Source organism: Pelodiscus sinensis, chromosome 9, assembly GCF_052426305.1.
Source record: "Pelodiscus sinensis isolate ZL-2025 chromosome 9, ASM5242630v1, whole genome shotgun sequence".
NCBI lineage: Eukaryota > Metazoa > Chordata > Testudines > Trionychidae > Pelodiscus > Pelodiscus sinensis.
Genome location: NC_143060.1, coordinates 27,559,485 through 27,583,841, shown reverse-complemented (window position 1 = coordinate 27,583,841; position 24,357 = coordinate 27,559,485). Strand labels below are relative to the sequence as shown.

The window sequence follows — 24,357 nt, the reverse complement described above, 5'->3', positions numbered from 1 at the left end:
CAGACAGGGGTTGCTCTAGTGTAGCTGAAGCAATCCCTGCCTGTGATGCAGCTGACCGGAGCAACCCTGTGGCAGGTGGGGGGCCACTCCATCCTGGCCTTGGTAGGGGAGGGGGGCAATCTAGCCCAGCAGGTTAACTGGTCAAACATAATGTTAGGGTATGTCTACACTTGCTCCCTTTCTCGAGATAGGGATGCAAATGTAGTGTACTGAAATTGCTAATGAAACGCGGGATTTAAATATCCCGCACTTAATTAGCATAACTGCGTCCGGACGCTATTTTGAAATCGCATTATTGCAAAATAAAACGCCCCGTGTAGCAGCATTATTTCGAGAGAAAACCCTTCTCCTGAAATAACTGTTAAACCTCATTGTATGATGACTAACAGTTATTTCAAGAGAAGGATTTCAAAATGGCGGCCAGACGTGATTATGCTAATTAAGCGTGAGATATTTAAATCCCGCGCTTCATTAGCAATTTTGGTACACTACATTTGCATCCTTATCTTGAGATAGGGTGCAAGTGTAGACATACCCTAACTGATTAACCAATTAAACAGGATTTTACATAGATTATCTTGCAGAAACTAGGGATCTCGATTTTCACTGATGTCACATTGATGTATATATGAAAATGCAAATCAGCTACTAAGTCAGATATCTATGCTACCTATTTCATATGTGTTATTGAGATACCAAACTCAAGATACCATTTTTATATAATGCTGGATGAAACAGTGTAGGCAACGAGTGTGTCTTCTTAGCTGTTTAAGCCCATTTCCGTGGATACCAAGAGTACCATTTTCATTACTTTAGCAACCAAGAGCCATGAGTCAGTTCCCAAAACAGCAGCTTTCAGATTCTAGTACAGGCTGTACCATTTTGTAAGTGTCATATTTTTGGAAACATTTAATTAGCATGTGATACCTGAGCTCTTGTTATATCCATTTCAATCAGCCACAGGAAGATGACGAAAGAAACTTTTTCTGCTGACCATTTCCAGGTTTAAAAAAAAAAAGACATTTAGAAAAGTTTATTTTTGGAATAGTATTTTATTATATGTGCTCATTCAAATATAAAAGAACATTGAAAAGCTATAGTACTTGCACAGATAAGGTCCCACTTTTTTTTTCAATTTAATTTTAAATGGATCTTGTCATCCATCATTCAGCCCATGTTTAAATTCCAGGATCAATATATTTCCACAACAGAAACCAAACCCAAAAATCTTAATGCAAAAACAGTTATTTCTGAACAAATAAGTATCCTTATGCCTTGTTTAAAATCCAAACATTGCAACACTGAAACCTGAATATAAACAAAATTGAAATGGACTGACTACAAAAAGTAAACATAGGAGTACATATAGATAAATTGGATTTTTTTTAAGTTATTTTTTCTTTAATAAGCACAGGTTTTACTAGTGAAATATAAAAAGAGATAAGAATGTGTTTATGTATAACATGATTTTCTAAGTCTAGAAGGACACGGACAACTTGAAATCCAATCAATCTTAAAATGAGTTAAAAGTAGCTTGAGGTTCTAAAAACCTGGCCTTTGCTCCATGCTGCAACTTTTTTGTAGTTTTACTAATCATATTTTCTTGTTTTTAATTTATTTTTAATTTTTTCCTCTCTCCCATTTTCATGAAAAAGCCATACAAAGAGTAGAAACCAAGATTCTGATTCACCAGAACACTCAAGTGTATGTTTGACTCCAAGACTATGATGCAGCAATATGGCAGACAGAGACTGATATATAAATTTGGTGTAGTATTTCTAATAGCCCATTGTAATATTAGGCAATTTATATTATACACCAAATTAAAACAAATCATATCCATTCAAACAGTCTCAGATCTCAAATGAAGTCCCAATCATGAGGAGGGTGAAGATTTTTTTGAACCTCACTCATATAAAATTTCCAATTTTCTGTAAAGACAAGCACTCCTTCATACACAGAGATAAGAAGTGGGTTCTACTGACAAAAGCTCATGATTCTACAGTATATATTTTTGTTAGTCTCTATGGTGCCGCAGAACTACCTGTTGTTTTTACCGGTAAGAAGGGAACAGATGTAAAGCTAAGTGTACATGATTGGTTATTATTAAGTCATAGCACATCTGAGTACTTTTTCATATTATCATGTTTTATAAATCTTTTTTTAAAAAAGGATAAAATAGCTCTAGCTCTTTATTATATATGTCTAATATCTCTTTAGAGAGCTGCAAAATATTGGTAATATACCGCACATATGAAAAAATACTGGATTAATGGAATACTAAACACATACCATGGAACTGTTCCATATATTAATTTATAAAAGTAGGTTAAGTGATTTTAAATGTATAGCTGGATGCTATACAAGGTTTTTCAAAACACATTCCCAGAAAATACTCCTCTGCAAAAGAGTTGAAAGGGGAATATTTCAAAAATATGCATAATGAACTCATACGTCTCATTAATAAACTGAAATTCTGATCCTGTAATTGTTTAAAAACAAGTGTGTTATCTTTGGTGATTAATAAACTGTACATTTCTCATTAAAATTGTTCTTGTTTAGCATCACCTATGGCTTCCCATACATCAAAAACAAACTCATCTGGAAATGCGAAGTCTCCAAGAGTTTCATCAAGTGCAACAGCAAATTCATCTGGATTGTTCTTGCCTTTTCCTGCTTCTACCATTGTGGCAGCTTACAAACAAAACCAAACAAAAATTACCATCTCCCCAACACAGATATACAGAAAGACAAAAACAAAATTACAATTACATTACATGCTCATTGTGACATTCCAAAATAATATATTTTAAACACTTAGAAAGGGGAGATTTTTAAATGCATCTAGCAGGATTCAGAAGCACAAGTCCCAAAAAAATCAAAAGGATTCATGGTCCTAGATCTCTCCCTTAATAATGAATGCTCTGCTATGCTGGAGAGCACAATCATATTCCTAGGGACAAATACTTCTGGATCTTGTTTGTGTTCTATTTAGTTCTGATTCATTTTTCTTTTGCTCAGCACAGACTCAGTGAGTGCGTCTAGACTGGCAAGATTTTGCGCAAAAGTGGCTGCTTTTGCGCAAAAACTTTCCAGCTGTCTACACTGGCTGCTTGAATTTGCGCAAGAGCACTGACTTTGTAATGTACAAAATCAGTGCTTCTTGCGCAAATACTTTCACGCTCCCGCTCGGGAAAAAGCCCTCTTGCGCAAGAATACTGTGTAAACAGGGAAAAATTATTTTGCGCAAAAAAGCTCCGATGGCTAAAACGGCACTTTTTGCGCAAAAGCATCCTTGCTAATCTATACGTTCTTTTGCGAAAATACTTTTAACGGATAAACTTTTCCGTTAAAAGTATTTCCGCAAAATCATGCCAGTCTAGATGTAGCCAGTATGTTTAACTACTAACTGTAGTGTCTTGTGAAAGTAAATCCAGGTCTGGGGTAAAGAACCAGATAAGATGTGGCACAACACAAAGTCTTTCCGGGATAGAATGGTTACTTACCTTGTAACTGTGATTCTTCGAGATGTATTGCTCATGTCCATTCCAATATAGGTGTGTGCACGCAGTGTGTATGCGCCGTCAGAAGTATGTCCCTCAGCAGTACCCTTAGGGCCAGCAGGGAGCCCCTGGAGTGGCGCTGGTATACCAGCCCATATATACCCCTGCTGGCCCCCTCCCCACTAGTTCCTTCTTACCGGCATACTCCAGATAAAGGGCGGTGGGCGGGGTTTTGGAATGCACATGATCAACACATCTTGAAGAATCACAGTTACGAGGTAAGTAACTGTTCTTTCTTCTTCGAGTGATTGCTCATGCACATTCCAATATAGGTGACTCCAAAGCAGAACGTAAGGAGGCTGGCTGGACGATGAAACTACAGAGGAATGGAGGAGGGTCCTACCCAGAGCAGCGTCCCCTCTGGCCTGATGCGGCAGTGCATAGTGGTTGGCAAATGTATGGACGGAGGACCATGTGGCGGCTCTGCAGATGTCCAGACTGGGAACCAGTGCTATGAAAGCGCTGCCCTTGTGGAGTGCGCTCTAAGAAGCGGAGCCGAAACGCCCGCTAGGCTGTAGCACTCCCTGATGCAGGCGGTTATCCAAGAGGCTATCCGCTGGGTGGACATGGGTTGGCCCCTCATGCACTCTGCGATAGCCACTAAAAGTTGTGGCGACTTCTGGAAAGGTTTGGTCTTCTCTAAATAAAAGGCTAGCACCCTATGGACGTCTAGAGTGTGTAAAGCCTGCTCTTTCCCAGATACATGAGGTTTAGGGCAAAAAAACTGGCAGGAAGATGTCCTGGGAGGTGTAGAAGGATGACACCACCTTCGGCAGGAAAGCCGGGTGAGGGCAGAGCTAAATCTTATCCTTAAAAAATACCGTGTGGGGGGATCTGATGTGAGTGCCCTAAGCTCAGATATCCTCATGGTGGAAGTAATCGCCAACAGGAGAGCTGCCTTATAAGATAGGTACAGGAGGGAGCACGTCACTAACAGTTCGAACGGGGGCTCCATATATTTGGGGAGAACCAAGTTTAGGTCCCACTGGGGAACAGGATGGTGGACATGAGGATTCAGCCTGTCCAGCCCTTTCAGGAACCTGATGACCATTGGATTGGCAAATAGGGTTTTCCCCCTTTCCCTCAGGTGGAAGGCTGAGATGGCTCCCAGGTGAAACTTGATGGAGGAGGAAGAAAGATGCTGGAGCCTAAGGTCCAACAGGTAATCTAGGATCAGGGGGATTTGAACCCATCTTGTGTTCACCCCCTTCTGGGAAGCCCAACAGCAGAACCGCTTCCACGTAGCCAGATACGTGGCCCTGGTAGAGGGTTTTCTGCTTCCCAGGAGGACATCCTGAACCTGTTCATAGAATCATAGAATCATAGGACTGGAAGGGACCTCAAGAGGTCATCGAGTCCAGCCCCCCGCCCTCAAGGCAGGACCAAGCTCCACCTACACCATCCCTGACAGATGTCTATCTAACCTGTTCTTAAATATCTCCAGAGAGGGAGATTCCACCACCTCCCTTGGCAATTTATTCCAATATTTGACCACCCTGACAGTTAGGAATTTTTTCCTAATGTCCAATCTAAACCTCCCCTGCTGTTCAGAGCACTGGAGCTCCTTTGCCGTTAACCACGGCGCTTCCACGCTATCAGGTGCAGTGATTGCAGGTCCGGGTGGCAGAGCCTGCCCGAGTCCTGGGATATCAGGTCCAGGACCAGTGGGAGGGATACGGGCCTCTCGCAGGAGAGGCTGAGGAGGGTCACGAACCAATGTTGCCTGAGCCATGCTGGGGCAATTAGAATCAGGGACGCCCTGAACTCCCGCACTTTTAGGAGGACCTTGTGAACTAGCGGAAAAGGCGGGAAGGCATACAACAGGCCTCACAGCCAAGGGAGGAGGAGAGCATCCCCTAAGGAACCCTGCCCCTGACCCATGAGGGAGCAGAAATGTGGGCACTTCTTGTTCTGCCCCGTGGCGAACAGGTCCAGGTGCGGAGACCTGCACGCATGGAAGATGGAATGGGCTACATCCCAGCGCAGGGACCACTCGTGACCCACAAACGATCTGCTCAGCCTATCCGCCAGGACCTTGTGGGAGCCTGGGAGATAGGAGGCCATTGGGTGGATGTCCGCCTCGATGCAGAGGTCCCACAGGCAGATCGCCCCCAAGCACAGGTGAGGGGAATTGGCCCCACCCTGCTTGTTTATGTACGCCACTGCTGTCATGTTGTCCGACAGAACGAGGACAGACTTGCCCCTCAGGTGGGGAAGGAAAACCGCACAAGTCAATCGGACTACCTGGAGCTCCCTGACATTGATATGCAGGGAGGTTTCATCCACAGACCACATACCTTGCATCTGGAGGTCTCTATCAACTGGGTAGGAGTCAGGGTCGATTTGTCCAGATTCAACAGAAGGCCTAAGTCTTCAAAGAGTTTGTGGGCTGTGGTGATGAAGGCTCTCATCTGAGTCTCTGACTCCCCCCACCCCTTAGGAGCCAATCATCTAAGTAGGGGAACACCTGGACACCCCTTTTTCTGAGCTCGGCAGCCACCACTGCCATGCATTTGGTGAAGACCCAAGAGGCCATAGAAATACCAAAGGGGAGAGCTGTGAATTGGTAATGGTCCAGGCCCACGGTAAACCGTGGGAACCTTCAATGGCAGGAGGTAACTGAAATTAAGTCGAGGGCAGCGTACCAGTCTCTGGGGGCTAAGGAAGGGATAATGGATGCCTGAGTCACCATTTTGAATTTTGTCTTGACGATGAAGGAATTTAGAGCTCTGAGGTCTAGAATGGGATGAAGGACGACCCCTTTCGCCTTTGGAATCAGAAAGTAACAGGAATAGAATCCCCTGTTCCAAAACTCAGGGGGAACCCATTCCACTGCCCCTAGCGTGAGGAGATGATTTACTTCCGCCTGTAGAAGACCCCTCATGAGAGGGGTCCCTGAAAAGGGACAGGGTAGAGGGTTGGGAAGGAGGGGGCAAGTAGAAAGGGTTTATATAACCCCTTCCTCTATCTCCAGCACCCATCGGTCCGATGTAACAGACTGCCAGGCCTGGAGGAAATGGGATAAACGGTCCCAGAAAAGTAAGGAGGAGACTGGTAAGATGCCCTCGAGGGTCCCGTCAAAACCTCTGACGGGGCCCTGAAGGCTTGTTAGGGAGCCCCTGGTTATTGTTGGGGGCTGGGCACGGCTGGCGCCTGTCATTCCTGCCATTGCCACTCCTGCTCCTATGGTGGGCGAAGTCGGGGCGTGGGCCCTGGGGAGGCACTCTAGGAACATTCCTATTTGAGTAGGTACGCCTCTGGGTAGCAGGAGTGTGCAGGCCCAAGGACTTGAATGCCACCCTGGTATCCTTGAGGCTATGAAGCCTCTGGTCAGTCTGCTCTGAAAAGGGCCAGGGGCCCTTGAACGGGAGGTCCTGAATGGTGTTTTGGAGCTCCAGTGGCACCCCAGAACCCTGGAGCCATGAGCTATGGTGCAGAACCACCTCAGTGGCCATCACTTGAGCTGCAGCATCCACCATGTCGAGAGCCACTTGGAGAGCCGCCCTGGAGATTGCTCTCCCCTCTCCGTGAAGAGCCTTGTACTCCGAGCGGGAGTCCCTAAGGACTTGTCCATGGACACCCAGGTGTTGTATGTGTAATGGGACAAGAGGACTTGCTGGTTGGCAATGCAATATTGAATGCCCCCCAGACGCATAGACCTTCCATCCCAGCAGGTCAGACTTTTTGGCCTCCCTGTTCTTAGGGGTGGCAGCAGGCTGCCCTTGTCTCTCCCTTTGATTAATGGCTTGCACCAACCAAGAAGCCTGGGGGAGGATGAGAGAAGAGAGAGGTTTTCGTCACCCTCTTGGGGGACAAAGTACCTCCTTTCCACATGCTCATCCATTGGAGGAATGGAGGCGGGGGTTTGCTACAAGGCTTTGGAGATTTTGGCCACTGTTTTGTTAACTGGTGGAGCCACTCTAAAGGTGTCAGCAGGGCCGTCCTTAGGCATACACGGAGTACGCAGTCGCGTAGTGCACCACACTTTCTGGGGCACCACTCTGCCAGCCCGGGACGGAGGGGAAGCATACACGTGCGCTCTGCACCGGAGCCAGTAGGGCCGCTGCCGGCTCTTATGGCCCCGCCAGAAGACCCCACCAGGCCGAGGGACTCCAGTGAGAGGCCGACAAGCTGACCCCAGCTGGAGAAGGGAAGCTGTCGGCCCGGGCGGCAGCGCCGGGAGGAGAAGGGGCTGCGCCAGGGTTGGGGTCATGCACAGCAAGCTGGAGGGGGCAGGGTCATGCGCGGCTTGGCATTGTGGCACCATTTTTAAAAATGGCCAAGCTGCGCCTCGGCAGGAGACGCACAGAGCAGGGAATGGGGGAGCAGAGCCTCACTAGGGCTCTGTCTCGAGGTGGGGGACCTGACCAGAGGTGTCGCCGACGGAGGAACTCGGGGCCCTGAAGAGACGGAAGCCAGTCGGGGGGCGGGGGGGGTCTGTGCCCTGGCTCTGGTGATAAGCCTAGGGAGTCCAGAAGGGCCACTGCCCCAGAAGCTGAGGGGGCCATGTTTGCACCCATGAGCACCAGAACTGGCTGAGCCCACTGTTGCTGGTATGGGAGCGGAGGACTACGGTGCTGGAAGCGGTGCCGAGAGTGGGAGCGGTATTGCGAGCGAGACCTGGAGGCCCTTGAGGACCGGACAGATTCTGCCTCGGAGTTGGACGAATACTCCGAGGTGGACCAGGGCGGTGCCGATGTGGATGCCGAAGGAGTTGCGGTGCGCCGAGACATGGACTCTGGTTTGCCACTGTGCCAAGGCGATGGAGGAGGCATGGCCACGTTGGGGTCCTGCACGGAGGTAAGTGCTGATGGGACCCGGGGTGGTGATGGCACTGGGCGATGTCGCTGCACTGAGTCCGGTGCCGTGTCTTTGGATGGCACCGGGGATGTTGGTAACTCGATGGCCGGTGCCGCACGAGATGCCGTTGGGGCTGAGTGATGTCTGCCCTCATGCACCATGTCTTTGGTGGCCCCGGAAGGCGATCAATGCCAAGCTCCTTGTGCTGCCTAGAGGGTGTTGGAGTCAGAGGAGGAGGGAAGGGGAAGGATTCAATTAGAATCCTCATTGCCTCCAAGGCCTCCAGTGTGGATGGCTCTGGGAAGTCCTCCAGAGAGCTGATGCCCCCTCGCTGGGAGGCAAGCCTGCCCAACTTAGAAGGCCTGGGCTCAAGGCTCATCGGTGCCGCATGCCCCACTGGAGGGCGCACAGAGGGTGTGTGCCTAGGCGGGGACCGACCCGTTGGGCTGCCTCTTCTTCTGAGGCGCCAGCGATTGAGAGCGGTGCCGGGGCACTGCGGTGCTGGAGAGGCATGGTGCGCGGAACCATTGCGCACTGAGAGCAGTAAACTCTGGGAGGCCAGTGCCAAGTCTGATGCTGGTGCCAGTCGGAGATCCATTTCCATGAGGAGGATCTTAAGGAGCGACTCCCTCATGTTTCGTCCTGGGCTTGAAGGCCTTACAGATTTTACAGGCTTCTGTAAGGTGTGCTTCTCCCAGACACTTTAAGCACGATGAGTGCAGGTCACCGCACGGCATAGGCCTATTGTATTTTTTGCAGGGCGTAAAGCCTTGTGGGCAGGGCATGCCCTGCCATAGGAGCACTGCACGCCGCAGCAGGAAGCAATCAACAGAAAACAACAAAAAACTCTAACTTAAATTGCAGACACTTAGCTGAAGATTAACTAAAGATTGAAGAACAATGAAGACAACAATCACGTTGAGGAGCTGAGGGTTGTTCCAATGGCTGTCATGGCGGTAAGAAGGAACTGAGTGGGTGAGGGGACAAGCAGGGGTATATATGAGCCGGTATACTGGCGCCACTCAAGGGGGATCCCTGCTGGCTCTAAGGGTACTGCTGAGCGAAAAACTTCCGATGGTGCATGCACGCTACGCGCACACAACTATATTGGAATGCACATGAGCAATCACTCGAAGAAGAATTCAGAATTTTTATGCCACATTGTGACACCAACTACTTATCATAAATCCAGTTTCTTTAATTATGAGATGAAGATGCAAAATATGCAACATATTTAATCAACTGGGCTTCACAAAACAGCTTTTAGCAAGCCAGAGCTTAAAATAGCCAAGCTTGTGGACACTGGGTAACCAGTGGAAATGGAGAATTCACAGGCCCTGAGAATAAAGAACAACGTTCAATCTGTACACAAAGGTATGCAACTGCAGACTGGTTTCCAAACACTTGCTGAAATCAGGGTAAATCAGACCCCAAACAGGAGCATGTTTAGCTTTGCCAGCATTTGAAAAGGAACATTGTAAATATGACAAGGAAAAAAACCCTTCAAAATATCATGTCTGAAAGACTTCAAACCCAGGACAGGAAAAAGTAAATCTGCCTGCTATGTAGCAGGCAGAAAACTATGGGCAAAACACTCCAGGTTGGTTAAGTAATAGATGGAGAAGCAAACAGAGATATTTGTATTTCAAATTAATGGGCATGTTGTTAAGATGCGAAAAATGCTATTTCGGGATACTGGACATATCCCAAAATAGCACTGCTGTTTAAACGTACCCAAAGATGGCCCAATGAATAAGGTCGCAGACTGGGGCTCAGGAAACCTAAGTTCCTTCTCTGCTGGGCCAACAGCCTGCTGGGTCACCTTGAGCTAGTCTTGTCATCTCTCTGTGCCTCTGTTTCCCTATATATAAAATAGGGATAATGATACTTACCTTGTTTGTAAAGTACTTTGTGATCCGTAGATGAAAATAGCTCTCTGCATTATCTGAAATTATCAGCATTATCTAAAATATTCTCATTCAGAAGAGGAATAGACAAAAATTGGTTGTAAGAAAATTGCAAGCCAAAAGGAAGATGCTGAGGGCTTCTGCCACACAAAGCAGAATAAAAATTTTCAAAATAGCTGCCAAGTGCTTGAAAACAAAGCCCTCCAGAATGTGTAGGATAAACTTAATCAATTTACAAAAGGGACTAGTAAAAAGATACTAAACATGGAAAGATTTCGGGTGCAAATGAAGATCCAGTGGGGAGAAGAAAATATCTGATTTGTCATTAGAAATTTTGAAAGGCAAGTCTCTTTAACATCATTTCAAAGTAAAGGAACACAAGCAACCTTTGGAATTATGTTATAGCAAGATCAGTTAGGAAGATCTGCTGAACTGTAATGATATTAAGGCAGATATGAGAACAAAACTATAGAAAAATGTGAATTAGGCCACAGTATATCTGTAAAGCCCTGGAAGGCTAGGATGAAGTATCCATTTAAAGCCACTATATTGCAATCTAAGACTATTAGCACATCTAGTACACAAGCTTGTAAAAGCACAAAGCAGACTGCTGAAGCTCTGCCAATGGAACAGCATTAACCCTGTACCTGCATGTGGACCAGCACGTACTTTCAAATAACAGCTGAGTATGAGAAAATGTGACTGAGTTACAGATTTCAGATTGGAAATGGATACATTTATGGCAATTATTTTGGTCTCAATTCTCAGTTTCTGCCAAGGAATAATCAGTGGAGTTCGGAGCAAGGAGAGAGCAGAGGGGTTGAGGACACAAAGGATGCGTCTACTCAGCAGCACTAGCTTGAAATAAGCTACGCAATTTGAGTAGCTTATTTTGAGCTTACTTCAAGACAGTCTATTTTGAAATTTAGCACTGTCTAGACAGTGGCATGGTCTACACGGTCTACATTTTGGAATAGACCACTCTTCCAACAAGTCCCTTAATCCTCATGGAACAAGGTTTACCAAGATGTCAGAACAGCAAGTCTGTTATTTCAATTGCATTTCAAATTAATGGGCGCGCTGTTAAGGTGCGAAAAATACTATTTCGGGATACTGGACATATCCCAAAATAGCACTGCTGTCTAAACGTACCCAAAAATGTGTCCTTTTTGTTCTCTCCCAATCCTGGACCATCTGAGCGCTAGTCTTCTAGAATGCAAGATAAATTAGAGAAGGCTGCTCTAAATGTATGCCTGCTACCAAATATCCCCAGAGCCTATTTAAGCAGTTGGAGATTGCTGATGACCTGGCCATGCTGCCTTCCCCAGCTGCAAGGATGATGAAGGGGTGTCAGCACAGAAGCAGCTTTATGCAGTCAGGGTATGTCTACACTTGATTCCTCCTTTGAGGGAGGAATGCAAATGTAGACATCCAAAATTGCAAATGAAGCGGGGATTTAAATATCCCGTGTTTCATTTGCATAATGGCAGATTATGGCTTTTCCACAATGGCTCTATTTCAGGACATCAAACTCGGTCCCTGCGGGGTTATTTCGAGAGAAAACCCTTCCCTCCAAATAACCCTTACTCCTCAAAAAATGAGGTTTAAGGGTTATTTTGAGGGAAGGCTTTTCTCTACAAATAACCCCGCAAGGACCGAGTTTGATGTACCGAAATAGCGCTATTGCGGAAAAGCGGCAGTCCGCAATTATGCAGACGAAGTGCGAGATATTTAAATCCCCGCTTCATTTGCGATTTCGGATGTCTACATTTGCATTCCTCCCTCAAAGGAGGAATCAAGTGTAGACACACCCTCAGGGAGAATGCTGCAGCAAATAATTTCAGGGATGCTGGGTGCTTGTAAAATTATGCAAGATAGTCTCAGCACAGCCAAGGAGATACTTGTGTAGATGCCACAAATTCAGGGTACATTCACAACGATGGAGAATATTTCAGCCTAGAATTAGCCCAGTCAGTGCAGCCCCGACCTGTGGAAAGTCCAGCAGCATGTGGCAGGGGGGGACACATTCCAGCCCGGTTGGACCAGCCCCTTCACCGCCCACCCTTTTAATCAGTTAAGTGGTTTAATAATATGTTTAACCAATTGGCCAACTGAACAGGATTTTACATCCCTAGTCAGGACTGGAGTCTGTAAATCTGTCTGATCAAAAATCGTATGAGCATCTCTGGATTTCAAGTTTTCTTAACATGAAACTCCTTCCAAGTTCACTCATGTTTATGAACTTTTTGTAAACCAGAGCTGAATTATGTGAACCCATGACTGACAAGATTACTCTGGGTGAAAATCATTGAAGCAGCAGTTTTGATTGAATTTTATTGTGAGTGCATTCAAATATGAAACTCAAACATAAAATTTGGAAATTAAAGCTAAGGAGCCTTGCATAAGTCCTGGCAAATTGAAATTGCTAAAATGTTTACAGCCCTAGTTGAGATTCTCCCCTAACTTCCAATAGTTATTTGCACTGTTTAAACTGCACAGTTGTATGAGAAGGGAGGAATAAACCAGAATATTGCTGCTAAGTGCAATTTTAAAAATGAGTTATTCGAACAGCAGAAACAGCATATCAAAAATATCTAATTAGAGGTTAAACTAAGCTTTTTTTTAAAAAAATGTCCATAGAGCTGAAAAATACCCAGAAAAAATTTCAGCCCCGTCAGTGAGATTTTTCAGAAAAGGGGCTTGTAATAAAAGTCCTTGCTCAATGGTAATCATAATTTCAGTGCCTCCGTGGAACATTATATGATCTATTCTCTTTAAAGCCACTTATACATTTGATATTATGAAATCAGATCTTTCTGAATAGGTGTGTACTTTCACAACAGCTTGGGGCTGACCTCTAGTGTCAGTAGAGCTCAATTACTTTACTAGATTATCTTAAATGGCTGTGCAAGATGTTAGACCAGGGCTACTCAACTCTGGAAGCTCCAGGGGCCACAATCAGTGCTTTTTTTTGTTTATTTAAAAAAAAAAAAAAAAAAAAAAAAGTGCCAGTACTCCAGGGGAAAAGTTGTTGAGCTCTGACTGGAGGTGCCGGTACTGCATACCAGGCAGTATCATGACAAAAAAAGTACTGGCCACAATGATACTCATGGCACATGCCGAGGGCCACAACTTAAGTGTAGTTGCATATACATGCAAATATGTATGTAAATATATATAAATAGCTCTTTCACACTGATGGGCACGAATACAATGATTAAGGCAAGACTACACAACAGGCAGGGCCCATTTAAGTCTGTTCCACTGATATTATAAAACGCAATATTTACCCGATTTCCACCCATATAACAGCACTTTTAATGAGCAATGACAGTCCAGGAATTTAACTACTAAAACACATATCAACAGAAGACCATTGTATTGACTACTTTTTTGTTTTGGCTCCCACCCGCAGGCCATGTGTTGAGCCCCGCATAAACCCAAACAGCACCGTGGGCCGCAAACAAATGGGCTGTGGGCCACATGTGGCCCGCGGGCCATGTGTTGAGAAATCCTATGTTAGATCAAATGCTTTCTGATTTTCTCATGTACCACTAACATTCTTGCATGTGTGAGACAGAGTCCTGCCTCATTCCTTAAATACCTTAGCAGTAAATAAAGCAAGAGCTCCTCATACACTGAGCACTTTCATTACATTTTTCACCATGAAATTAATTTAGCCATATGTACACCCAGAGTGTAGTTTTTGTTTTTTTTAAATAGCTCTCTTATGGCCCGGTGAGAATACTCCATGAAGTATGTACTGATGTTTACAGAGTGCAATTTTCAATAGATAACTGCAACAAAAAAACAAACCAGTATTTGCCAAAACATTAAAAATGGACATTGACAGGTGTGATTTGAAAGTAAATCTTACTGGTTCACAGAAGAATAGTTGCAGAGTACAAAGTTGGAAATATTTTATTCTAAAGAGGAAAGTGTATTCATTTCCCATTCTCACTCTCAAAAGGATGTTTTGCCAAAACAATTGATCTTCAGGCAAAAGCCAAACCTGGGAAATATCAGCCCAAAACCAAAATTTTTAATTATTTATAAGTGGGATGTTAGTATGGAAGTCTCTTGAAAAGTCAATTATGTTGGCCTGTTAGACTATAGCTCAGAGTTACTCTAATGTTGTTCACACTTTTCCCTATTCTCTGATATAGTCCCATTCACTCTTAACATGTGAGGTGAAGTTCCCTGTGAGTTTCACTTTTGACACCATGTAGTACTTTTGATGTGCTATGAGTCTTCTGATCTGCTTACCATTTTCATTCAACCTTCTATGCACTTTCACTCCTAAACAGCAACAGGCTAGCACTTAGTGTATATTTAACTGTTTGGAGGCTTCATTGCCACCTGTAAATTATTTAAACCAGCCTAAGTTCTGCTTAAAAAAACTACTTTTATCTTAAACAAAAGACAGAACTATGTAGCACTTTAAAGAGTAACAAGATGGTTTATTAGGTGATGAGCTTTTGTGGACCAGACCCACTTCCTCAGATCAATATGTGGAAGAAAATTGGCACAGCCATATATACCAAAGTGATACAATCAAAAAAAAGTGAACACGTATAAAAATGACAAATCAGGTTTAAGAACAGAGGAGAGGTGTGGGGGAGAAGGTTAGTGTCTGTGAGGTAATGACATTAGGGGTGATAATTGGGGAAGCTATCTTTGTAATGGGTGAGATAATTAGCATCTTTGTTGAGACCCATACATAAGAGTGTTAAATTGAAGCATGAATGACAATTCTGAAGCTCCTCTTTGAAGTCTGGAGTTAAATGTCCAACCTAAACCTCCCTTGCTGCAGTTTAAGTGCATTGCTTCTTGTTCTATCCTCAGAGGGAAGGAAGAACAAGTTTTCTCCCTCCTCCTTGTGACACCCTCTTAGATACCGGAAAACCGCTATCATGTTCCCTCTCAATCTTCTCTTTTCCAAACTAAACAAGCCCAATTCTTTCAGTCTTCCTTCATAGGTCATGTTCTCTAGACCTTTAATCATTCTTGTTGCTCTTCTCTAGACCTTCTCCAATTTCTCCACATCTTTCTTGAAATGTGGTGCCCAGAGCTGGACACAACATTCCAACTGAGGCCTAATCAGCGCAGAGTAGATCGGAAAAATGACTTCTCATGTCTTGCCCACAACACTTCTATTAATGTATCCCAGAATCATGTTTGCTTTTTTTGCAACAGTGTCACACTGTTGACTCATATTTAGCTTTTGGGCCCTAGATCCCTTTCTGCAGTACTCCTTCCTAGACAGTCACTTCCCATTCTGTATGTGTGAAATGGATTGTTCCTCCCTAACTGGAGTACTTTGCATTTACCCTTATTAAACTTCATCATATTTACCTCACACCATTTCGTCCAGATCATTTTGAATTATGAACCTATCCTCCAAAGCACTTGCATCCCCTCACAACTTGGTATCATTTTCAAATTTAAAAAGTATACTTTCTGTGTCATCATCTAAATTGTTGATGAAAATATAGAATAGAACAGGTCCCAAAACAGTCCCCGTGGAACCCCACTTGTTATGCCCTTCCAGCATGACTGTGAACCATTAATAAATATTCTCTGAGAACATGTATACAGTCAGATATGCACCCACCTTATAGTAGCCCCATCTAATTTGCATTTCCCTAGTTTATTGATAAGAAGGTAATGAGAGACTGTATCAAATGCCTTACTAAAGGTATACCACATCCACCACTTCTCCCTTATCCACAAGACTTGTTATCCTATCAAAGAAAATGATCAAGTTGACTCAACATGATTTGTTCTTTACAAATCCATGCTGGCTGTTACCTTTAAAAGAGGCATGTTGGATAGATTCGTAAAGGAACATATGAGAATCAGGGGGACTGCAAAGAAGGTTACAAAAGTCAAGGAGAAAGATGACCAGGCATGCAGAAGGGTATTAGCAACAGGAGTACTGAAGAGAGTACAGGTTTTGCTGATAAAATGCAAATGAGGTGTAAGTGGACCTGCCCGGTGAGGCTGAGAGGCAGCGGGGCTAACACCCTGTGGAGCAGCTAAACCCCAGCGGGGAGCCCAGCAATGGGGTTCTGCGTGCCAACAATGGGGCTGCCACAGTGGGGCCTTGAGCCCTGCATTGGAGGGGCCGGAGGCAGGGGGAAGCTGGTGGGAGGCTGGCAGTGAGGCCATGACTGGGGGACTGGTGACAGGGGGAACCAAGAAATGACCTTCCCTGGTCCAGCAAAATCCTTCATTCAGGACCAGTCAGGTCCTGAGGGCGCTGGACCAAGGAGATCCAACCTGTAATAGAGGTTAGGGAAGTTTACTCACCAGGTACAGTAACTGGAATTGTTTGAGATGGTTGTCCCCGTAAGTGCTCCACCTTCAGGTTTGTCAGTGCCACTGTGCTCTTGATTGGAGATTTGTGAGAGCAGTGCTCTGTGGCCAGCTGCGCGTGTGGAGTGCCAGCGCGTACAATCTAGGGTGGCTACTGTGCATGCGCAGCCGACCACTTTCTCTGTTCCTTCTCTGAGCCAGACTTGCTGGAGTCTGAAGCAGGGGGGATGGAGAGTGGGTGGTGAAGCACCCATGGGGACAACCATCTCGAAGAACTCCAGTTACTACACCTGGTGAGTAACCTTCCCTTCTTCTTCGAGGAGTGTCCCTGTGGGTGTTCCACCTTCAGGTGATTACAAAGCAGTTGTCGTAGATGGAGGAGGGAGCTTTGGCAGGTGAGAGTCTGTGACTGAGAGTATCATGTGGCCAAATCTCATCTCTACATCTGCGAATGTTTAGAACGCACAATGCTGCATGAAGGTGTGCATGGATGCCCATGTGGCAGTCTTGCAGATGTGTTCTGTGGGGACACCGTGAAGGAATGCTGTAGTAGCTGCCATAGCCCTTCTGGAGTACAGGGTGGTGGCTCTCTCCCTGCTAAGATGTAGGATTCTGCTAAGATGTAGGATTCAGCCTATTTTGACATTCTTTGTTTTGATATGCGTAACCCTTGTGACCTCTCTGCGGATGAAACAAACAGTCGCAGTGTTTTGCAAAAGGGCTTTGTACGCTGCAGGGAAAAGGCAAGTGCCCTGTGAACATCCAAGGTATGGAGTATTAGCTCTTTGTTGTCCTTGTGCAGCTTTGGGAAGAGGACGGGTAAGTATATGGGTTCATTGCAGTGGAATGAGGTAAATGCTTTAGGGAGGAATTTGGGATGGGACCATAGTACCACTCTGTCCTTGTGGAATATTGTGTATGGGGGATCCGTCATTAAGACTGTCATTTCCCCGTCACGTCTAGCAGAGGTAATTGCTACAAGGAAGGCCACTTTCATGGACAGATATAACAATGAATACGTGGCTAGGGGCTTGCCCATGAGAACTTTTAGCATGAGGTTCAAGTCCCATGCTGGAATTGGGTCCTTACATGGGGGAAACATGTTGTGTAGCCCCATAATAAAGCATTTTATGGAGGGGTGTGGTTCCTAGTTGAACAATGACTGGAATTCTCTGAATGAATCTTTTCCTCATATTTAATTTCTGTAGGCAACTACTCAAATTTATAGTCAATGTATAAAAATTAAATTAGATATTGATTAAAAAGATATATGACAACTGATAATCTTTCTACCTCTAAGGAATCTTAGATGCTTAGAACTGTATAATAGTGTAACAAAACATAAAATTGTGTTTTTGCTACCTCATTTTTACCGCTAGCCTTTAACACTTATGTTTGACCACTGAAGGAGATATCTTAGTGGTAGAAACCAGAGCAATAATGCACACCATCCAACAATGCACACAGCTATATATATATATACTACCTGAAGAAGGAAGGATTAGTTACAGATTAATTACAACAACCAAGCAAAGGAAATTAATTTAATCAAATAGCAGTGCTAAATACGTTAAATACTCACCTAATTCACTATCTCTTATTCCCATGTATATTTCAAGAAGATCGTCTACTTTTTTTATTGCTTTTTCTTCAATTTCAGAGGGCTTTATTGAAACAAAACACATAAAAGAGTTTAAATCCTAGATATAAAATGCTGTAAATTTGGTCACAAATTTAAAAAATTACCAGGCACCCAAATTAATCCAAATTTTGCCTTTAGGATTTGACTTATTCCCATTTTATTATAAATACATTGAAAGCAAATCTTCAACCTTAATGTTTTGGATTTTAGTTAAGATTTTTCCTCCTCCCTCACCCTACCCCAAAAAAGCCAAGGGTGAAATTATAGTATGATACAGTTAATGAAAAACATTTGGCTTCCTGGTGACTGCACAAGTAAAGCAGAAGAAATAAATTTCAATTTCCTTCATGACAGGCGGAGCTGAGTATTTCAGCATTGTCGGCATGGACATCAATGAAGTGAGAAATATGTCATTCACTCTCAGAGGGGGCTGACTCTTCACACTGGCGGAGTAAAATCAATTCAAGATACTTAACTCCAGCTATGTGAATTGTGTAGCTAGAGTCAATGTACCATGCATCAATTTTCTGGGGTGGCCCCACAGTTGGAGATCGATGGGAGAAACTTCCCTTACTCCTCTCAACTGCGAGGAGTTACGGGGCCAACGGGGGTGCCTTCAGGACCCTCTAAATCAAATGCCAGAAGACTGCCCTCCAGAACATCTCTCTTCTTAGAAGTGTAGATATGGCTTTAATTAGCGAACCCCAGACACAGCTGGGTTGCTTTTTCCCTTCAGCAGAGCCTGTTGCAGGTAGGCAGGACATCTGACTCCCCTTAAAGGGCCAGCCTTGTGACACTTACCTACCTTTTGGTTAAGATGTACCATTGCTAGCCAGAGCTGCTGAAGGCCGGCTGTGGCAGCTGGAACCCTAGGCGGAAGGCGCGATTGGCGCCCCCGCCTGCATGGCTGTCAATGGCCGTGATGTAATCACGGGGCGCCCAGGCCCGTGGCACCCTAGGCAACTGCCTAGTTTGCCTAGGTCCACGGGCTGCCCCGATTGCTAGCTTACCATATACGGCTGGAAAACAGATGGGACATGCCTTTAATATTTTATCATTAATAAGCTATAACTAAAAGTGAAGGCTAACGCAGAGAGATGTTTCCTTGGTCGAAGATAATTTGATATTCCTATAAATTCCTGATAAAGGGTATTGATCAGTTTTAGCAATACATTTATTTCTACTACCACATGTAGCTCTTATTCATGGACCAGGACCTGCTGTGTTAGGTGCTGTACAAACACAGAACAATCTAATAATCTCTGAATGATTTAAAATGTCAGATATTGCACAGTATACATAAATATCTGTATTGCAGATGCCACACATTCAAAAATCATGAATCAGATGCCTCAGAAAAATCACAATGATCTTAAAAATAATTATTAAAATAATAAACTTTTAACTATTTTAATTTGCCTTCTGGGCTTTGAGTTGCTGGGGTTCATGTTTTTCAGATTTTCTCCACAGCCACCTGGTTTAGAAACTGTTTTGTTAACATGCAAGTTGAAATTCTCATATAATCATATGGTTCCTGGAATTAGAGCTTGAAAAGGGCAGTGGGGGGCCAGGGAAAATAAATACTGTGAGACCTGCAATAAAATCATGAGTTCAAAGCACTGATGTGTATGCCACAAGTAACCTGGCTTTAAATTTCTGTAAATATGACACATTTCCTGTTGAGCCACCTTGTTCCGTTACCCACTATTTTTATTTCTTACATCAATACCAAATGTAGCTTTAAACAAACTTGTAGTGACATTTAGCAGAGTAAGAAAACACTGACATTTTGTTGTGTTGAATTTTTCAATAAAATCCCATTTTGCCAGATAAACTTTGCTGAAGGATAAATCTGATGTTCTGCGTAAATGTAACATATGCTAAAGGTTTTAAAGGCTCTATTTACTACCATAGTATAAACTTACCACTTCCTCCACAGTGGCAGGACCTTTGGATCTCAGTCGAATGGTTTCTCTTCCCTTGGAAATTTTAGCCTCTGATAGAGTTCCACTTTTTAACCTTGGTTCAATCATTTCTATAAATAAAATAGAACTGTTAAATGTATTGTGCATTATGCTTTAGCTGACTCATTAGCTTCAGCTTTTAGGTCTACTTAAAATCTAGAGCAACTTGAAGTTACAATTTACAATATTTTAGATATAACTTGACACCCAACTGTGCATTAAAAATTCACTCCTGTGAACACCTGATCCCTTGTGGAATCCTACTTCACAAGCACAAAGAAATTACTGTACAATAAAATTAAGACTTTCCTTTGAAAAAATGCATCTATGAAGGCACAGTGCATTCTATAATATTTGTGCATATTGTGCACATCATTACTTATTATATCATACTGGGCATTGGTAAAGTACTGCAGTTTTTACTTAGGCAGAATTCTCACTGACCTCAATCCTGGATTGTGGTCCACACTAACAGGTCAAAGTTTTAGCCCAATAGGTTTAGCTTTCTTCAAGGATTACATTGTTGCCTCCTTTTGACCTGAGAGGCTAGTAAAAGTTCAGGGCCTGCGGATTCCAGCTCCACGAAGGACTTTTGTCTCTGTGCTGTTGACAATCATTCAACGTGTAGTAAGTTTTCTGTCAAGTTTATTGGACTCCAGCATGTATCCCATAATGCCCCATTTAGCCGCTCTGGTCATCACCTTAAACTAGGCTGCCCTTCAGCCACGTAAGGTTTACAGGTAAGCAGATGCTCCCCTCCCACCTACAAACCCTGGGAACTTTAAATCCATTTCCTGTGGGTCAATGTGTGATAATCCTCATGACATCTTCTCAGGAAACAGAGGTGGTGGCTATCAATCCAAATGTGCTCCTGCTTGGAGCAATGCAGAGCTTTTGGATCTAATCAGTGCATGAGGTGAAGAATCGATGTAAACAGAGCTGCAAGTGACCCATAGGAACTGGGACACATACGGTCACATTTCTTGACCCCCAGGTGAGAAGTGGTATGAGCAACATACCCTGCCAATGCACAGCCAAGCTCAAAGAACTCCCAACAAGCCTATGAGAAGGCAAAGGAGGCAAACAGCCAGTCAGATATGGCACCCAAATCATGCTGGTTTTACGAAGAACTAGACAGAATCCTGGGTGGGGACCCCACAATCAAACCCAAGGACACTGTGGATAGTTCTCAGAGAAAAGAGACAGAAATACTCATCCTGGATATACAGACACAAGTTGATGAAGAGAGCCGGAAGGTCAGGGTCAATCCAGTAACAATGTGCACCAGCAAGCAAGGAATTGTTCTCAAGTACCAGTTTGTGAGCATGCTCAGCAACTCTCTGTGGAAGAGATGCTGGGTGTTGAAGCAACAGAAGGGACGTGGGGTACATGGCCGTGCAGGTGGGTGAAGTTGGAGGCTGAGCAAGTGGCAGCCATGCTGAGCAGGACATTGTTCTATACAGTTGGTGAGATGGCCGCAATACGGGATGACCAGAGGCTGTATTTCTGTGAGCTAATTAGCACTCCCTAGGTCTGCCATTACGGCCAAACACTGCAACGATGCACATGTGGATAGCAATAGAACCTTCCTGGGAAATGGTGCTGAAGATTCGCCTGATGTACTATTTTTATCACAGAGATTCCACGGCAGGGCTGTGTTGGCACACACCTGTGCTATGACACTTTCCCAAGGCAGCACACACTTTTGCTGCATTAATTTCAGGGTGCCCCCCAACTCGCATCCAAAAGCACAGTCCAAGTTTGCTTGTTAACCTTTAGCAGGGATCCTTGTACAACTGCTGCACAACCATGGTCTGTACTTTCTTGGGGAGTCATAACCAGCCTTCCTTTTCCCCCTCTCCCTTTTGAAAACTCACCATGATCACAGTGTCTACAGAGATCTGTGTTTGCCTCCAGGCTAATCCAAAAAAGTGGGAAGTTTTCTTCAGGGGCATGCATTTTAGTAAAATGTAACAAACTTTAATCACGGAAAGTACAGTCACTCTATTGTTAAAGGTTACTTCCACAGACCAGGCCTTGAGAAGTCAGCTACGTACACCTGCACACCATGCCAAATGAGTAAAAAGAAGCAAAGGACATGTGCGGATCTGGCGAAGGATGTGTTGGGTCTTTCAACAAGTCAGTCAGAGAAAAAAGAGCAACAAAGAGCTTAGAGAGCAAAGATGAGCTAGGGATAATGAACACAGAAATGAGACAGCTCATGTAGAACCCAAATGATGCCCTCAGGAGTAAAAACCTGATGAATAATAGAGACCAAAACCAAAGAACTCTTTCCCCATCAACTGTTCCTCTGCTCTCATCCCCCTCCATCGCCATTCAAGGCTGCAAAGGTACAATCCTTTATCCAGCAACCTGTCCTGTACACTCATAACTCATTACAATCCAGTAATAGTTTCTTCCTCTTACACTCTACTCCCTGTGAAAGCAGCTCTGACAGCTGGACATCTGTACAGATACAAGGTTTTCAAAGACAAAGTCAAAAGTCATGCATGTTTCCATGAGTTTTTATTTTATGTGAAATAACCCACACCAAATGCTCTAGCCTGAATGCCTAACTTACAACTCCAACACAAAGAACTGTCAGGCCCCCTTGTTGTCTAAATGGTTCCTCAGAGCCTCCCTGATATTGATGGCCACCTTATATGCTCCTCTGACAGCACAAGTGTCTGGCTGTTCCAACTGTGTGCCCAAGTGCTGTGCCTCAGGGCTCCATCCACGGGCAAAAACTTCGCCCTTATAAATTATATTAGCAGCAGCATGCAGCCTCCAGCTTGGGGATATGATCTTCCAAAAGATCCAGCTTGCCATGGAGACGCTTCCATCTCCCTTTAAATCTCTCAAAGGCACATTCAACAACCATTCAGCAGTGGCTTAGCCTGTTGTTGAACCACTCCTTACTTCTGTCCAGCTACCCTATGTAAGGCTTCAGGAGCTAGGCTTGCAATGGATAGGCTGCGTCACCTAGGTTCACAATGAGCATTTTGACACTCCCCACTGTTATTTTGTGGTCTGGAAAGAAAGTGCCAGCATGTACAGGCCACTGTTCCTGAAGGTGTGTGAATCATGCACCTTTCCAGACCATCCCACATTTATGTTTGAAATGCCACAGTGATCCACAAGCAACTTGTAACCCCTTACAACTGAAGTACTCTGAGACAAATGCAGGACAATGAGATCCCATGACTCAGAGCTGGTTTCCCTAGCCCCAAGTGATGATTCACTGTGCATACCAGGCCTGTCATCGCCTAATGATATAACAATTCATCATCCTCGGAACCTGAATCTTGTGAGTCATCATCCTCCACTAGTAGGTCCATAAGTAGATATGCTGCAATGTGTGATGTCTTCTGCACACTGCTTATGACAAGGGCCAGAAGTCTGGGATTCATGTTTCTCACTACAGATACTTGAGCTGGTGCAAAAGTAAGCTATAAGCCTAGGGATGTCTAGGAAGAAAAGAGGTAGCTGGTGGGAAATTTTTCACATTCCCAACATGCCTAATGCTACCTTGTACATTCCCACAGGACTTCGTGAGTGAAGGGGATGCAAGGCTCCAAGTCTCTTCAGTGAACAGACTCTAAAGCTCTTTCTAGCTTTTTGCAGGATCACACTGTGCTCCCCACATCCTGCTTGATATTCTTGATGTTTTGCCTCTACTGCCTTCTCTGTTCTGTCAGTTTCTCTGCACTCTGCCTTCCCTCAGCCATACAATTACCAAAAACAATATTTAGCAAAAAGCTGCTTACGCCAGAAGGAGCGGCTGGTGGGAATGACCAGCGGGTGCCCGGTAGGAGCAGCAGCAAGTGACCAGCAGAGCAGCCGGTGGGAACGGTTGGCAGCCAGCCAGCAGAGCGACTGATGGAGTGGAACAAGACAGCTGTTGGAGCGTGGCGGAGTGGCTCATGGTAAAAGGCTGCAGCAGAATCGTACGGAGAGGTGGCGCTGTCGGCCTCGGACCACGTAAGGTGCCCGTATCAACCCAACTACTCCCCTTTTCACCATAGAACCCTGCAGGTGAACTTTTGAACTCTGGGCAGCACTGACCAGGGACAGTGACTTTTGGGGTGTCGGACTCTGGGAGATTTTGGGCTGCTGGACTCCAGAGACTTTTGGGGTGTTGGACTTTGCTCATAGTTTGGGCT

At 44.6% G+C, this 24,357-nt stretch overlaps 1 protein-coding gene across 1 annotated transcript in view; it reads right to left on the bottom strand.

Annotated features, from left to right (window-relative positions):
- Positions 1 to 1,032: 1,032 nt before the first annotated feature.
- The window catches only part of GIPC2 (GIPC PDZ domain containing family member 2), a 60,071-nt gene continuing 36,746 nt past the window's right edge, over positions 1,033 to 24,357 (bottom strand). Inside the window, exons 4-6 of the mRNA XM_075936325.2 lie at positions 20,156 to 20,265; positions 18,171 to 18,252; positions 1,033 to 2,694 (exon numbers count right to left, since the gene is read on the bottom strand). Coding sequence (XP_075792440.1) covers positions 2,543 to 2,694; positions 18,171 to 18,252; positions 20,156 to 20,265 — 344 coding nt within the window. The 3' untranslated portion in view covers positions 1,033 to 2,542. The remainder of the gene's footprint in view (positions 2,695 to 18,170; positions 18,253 to 20,155; positions 20,266 to 24,357) is intronic.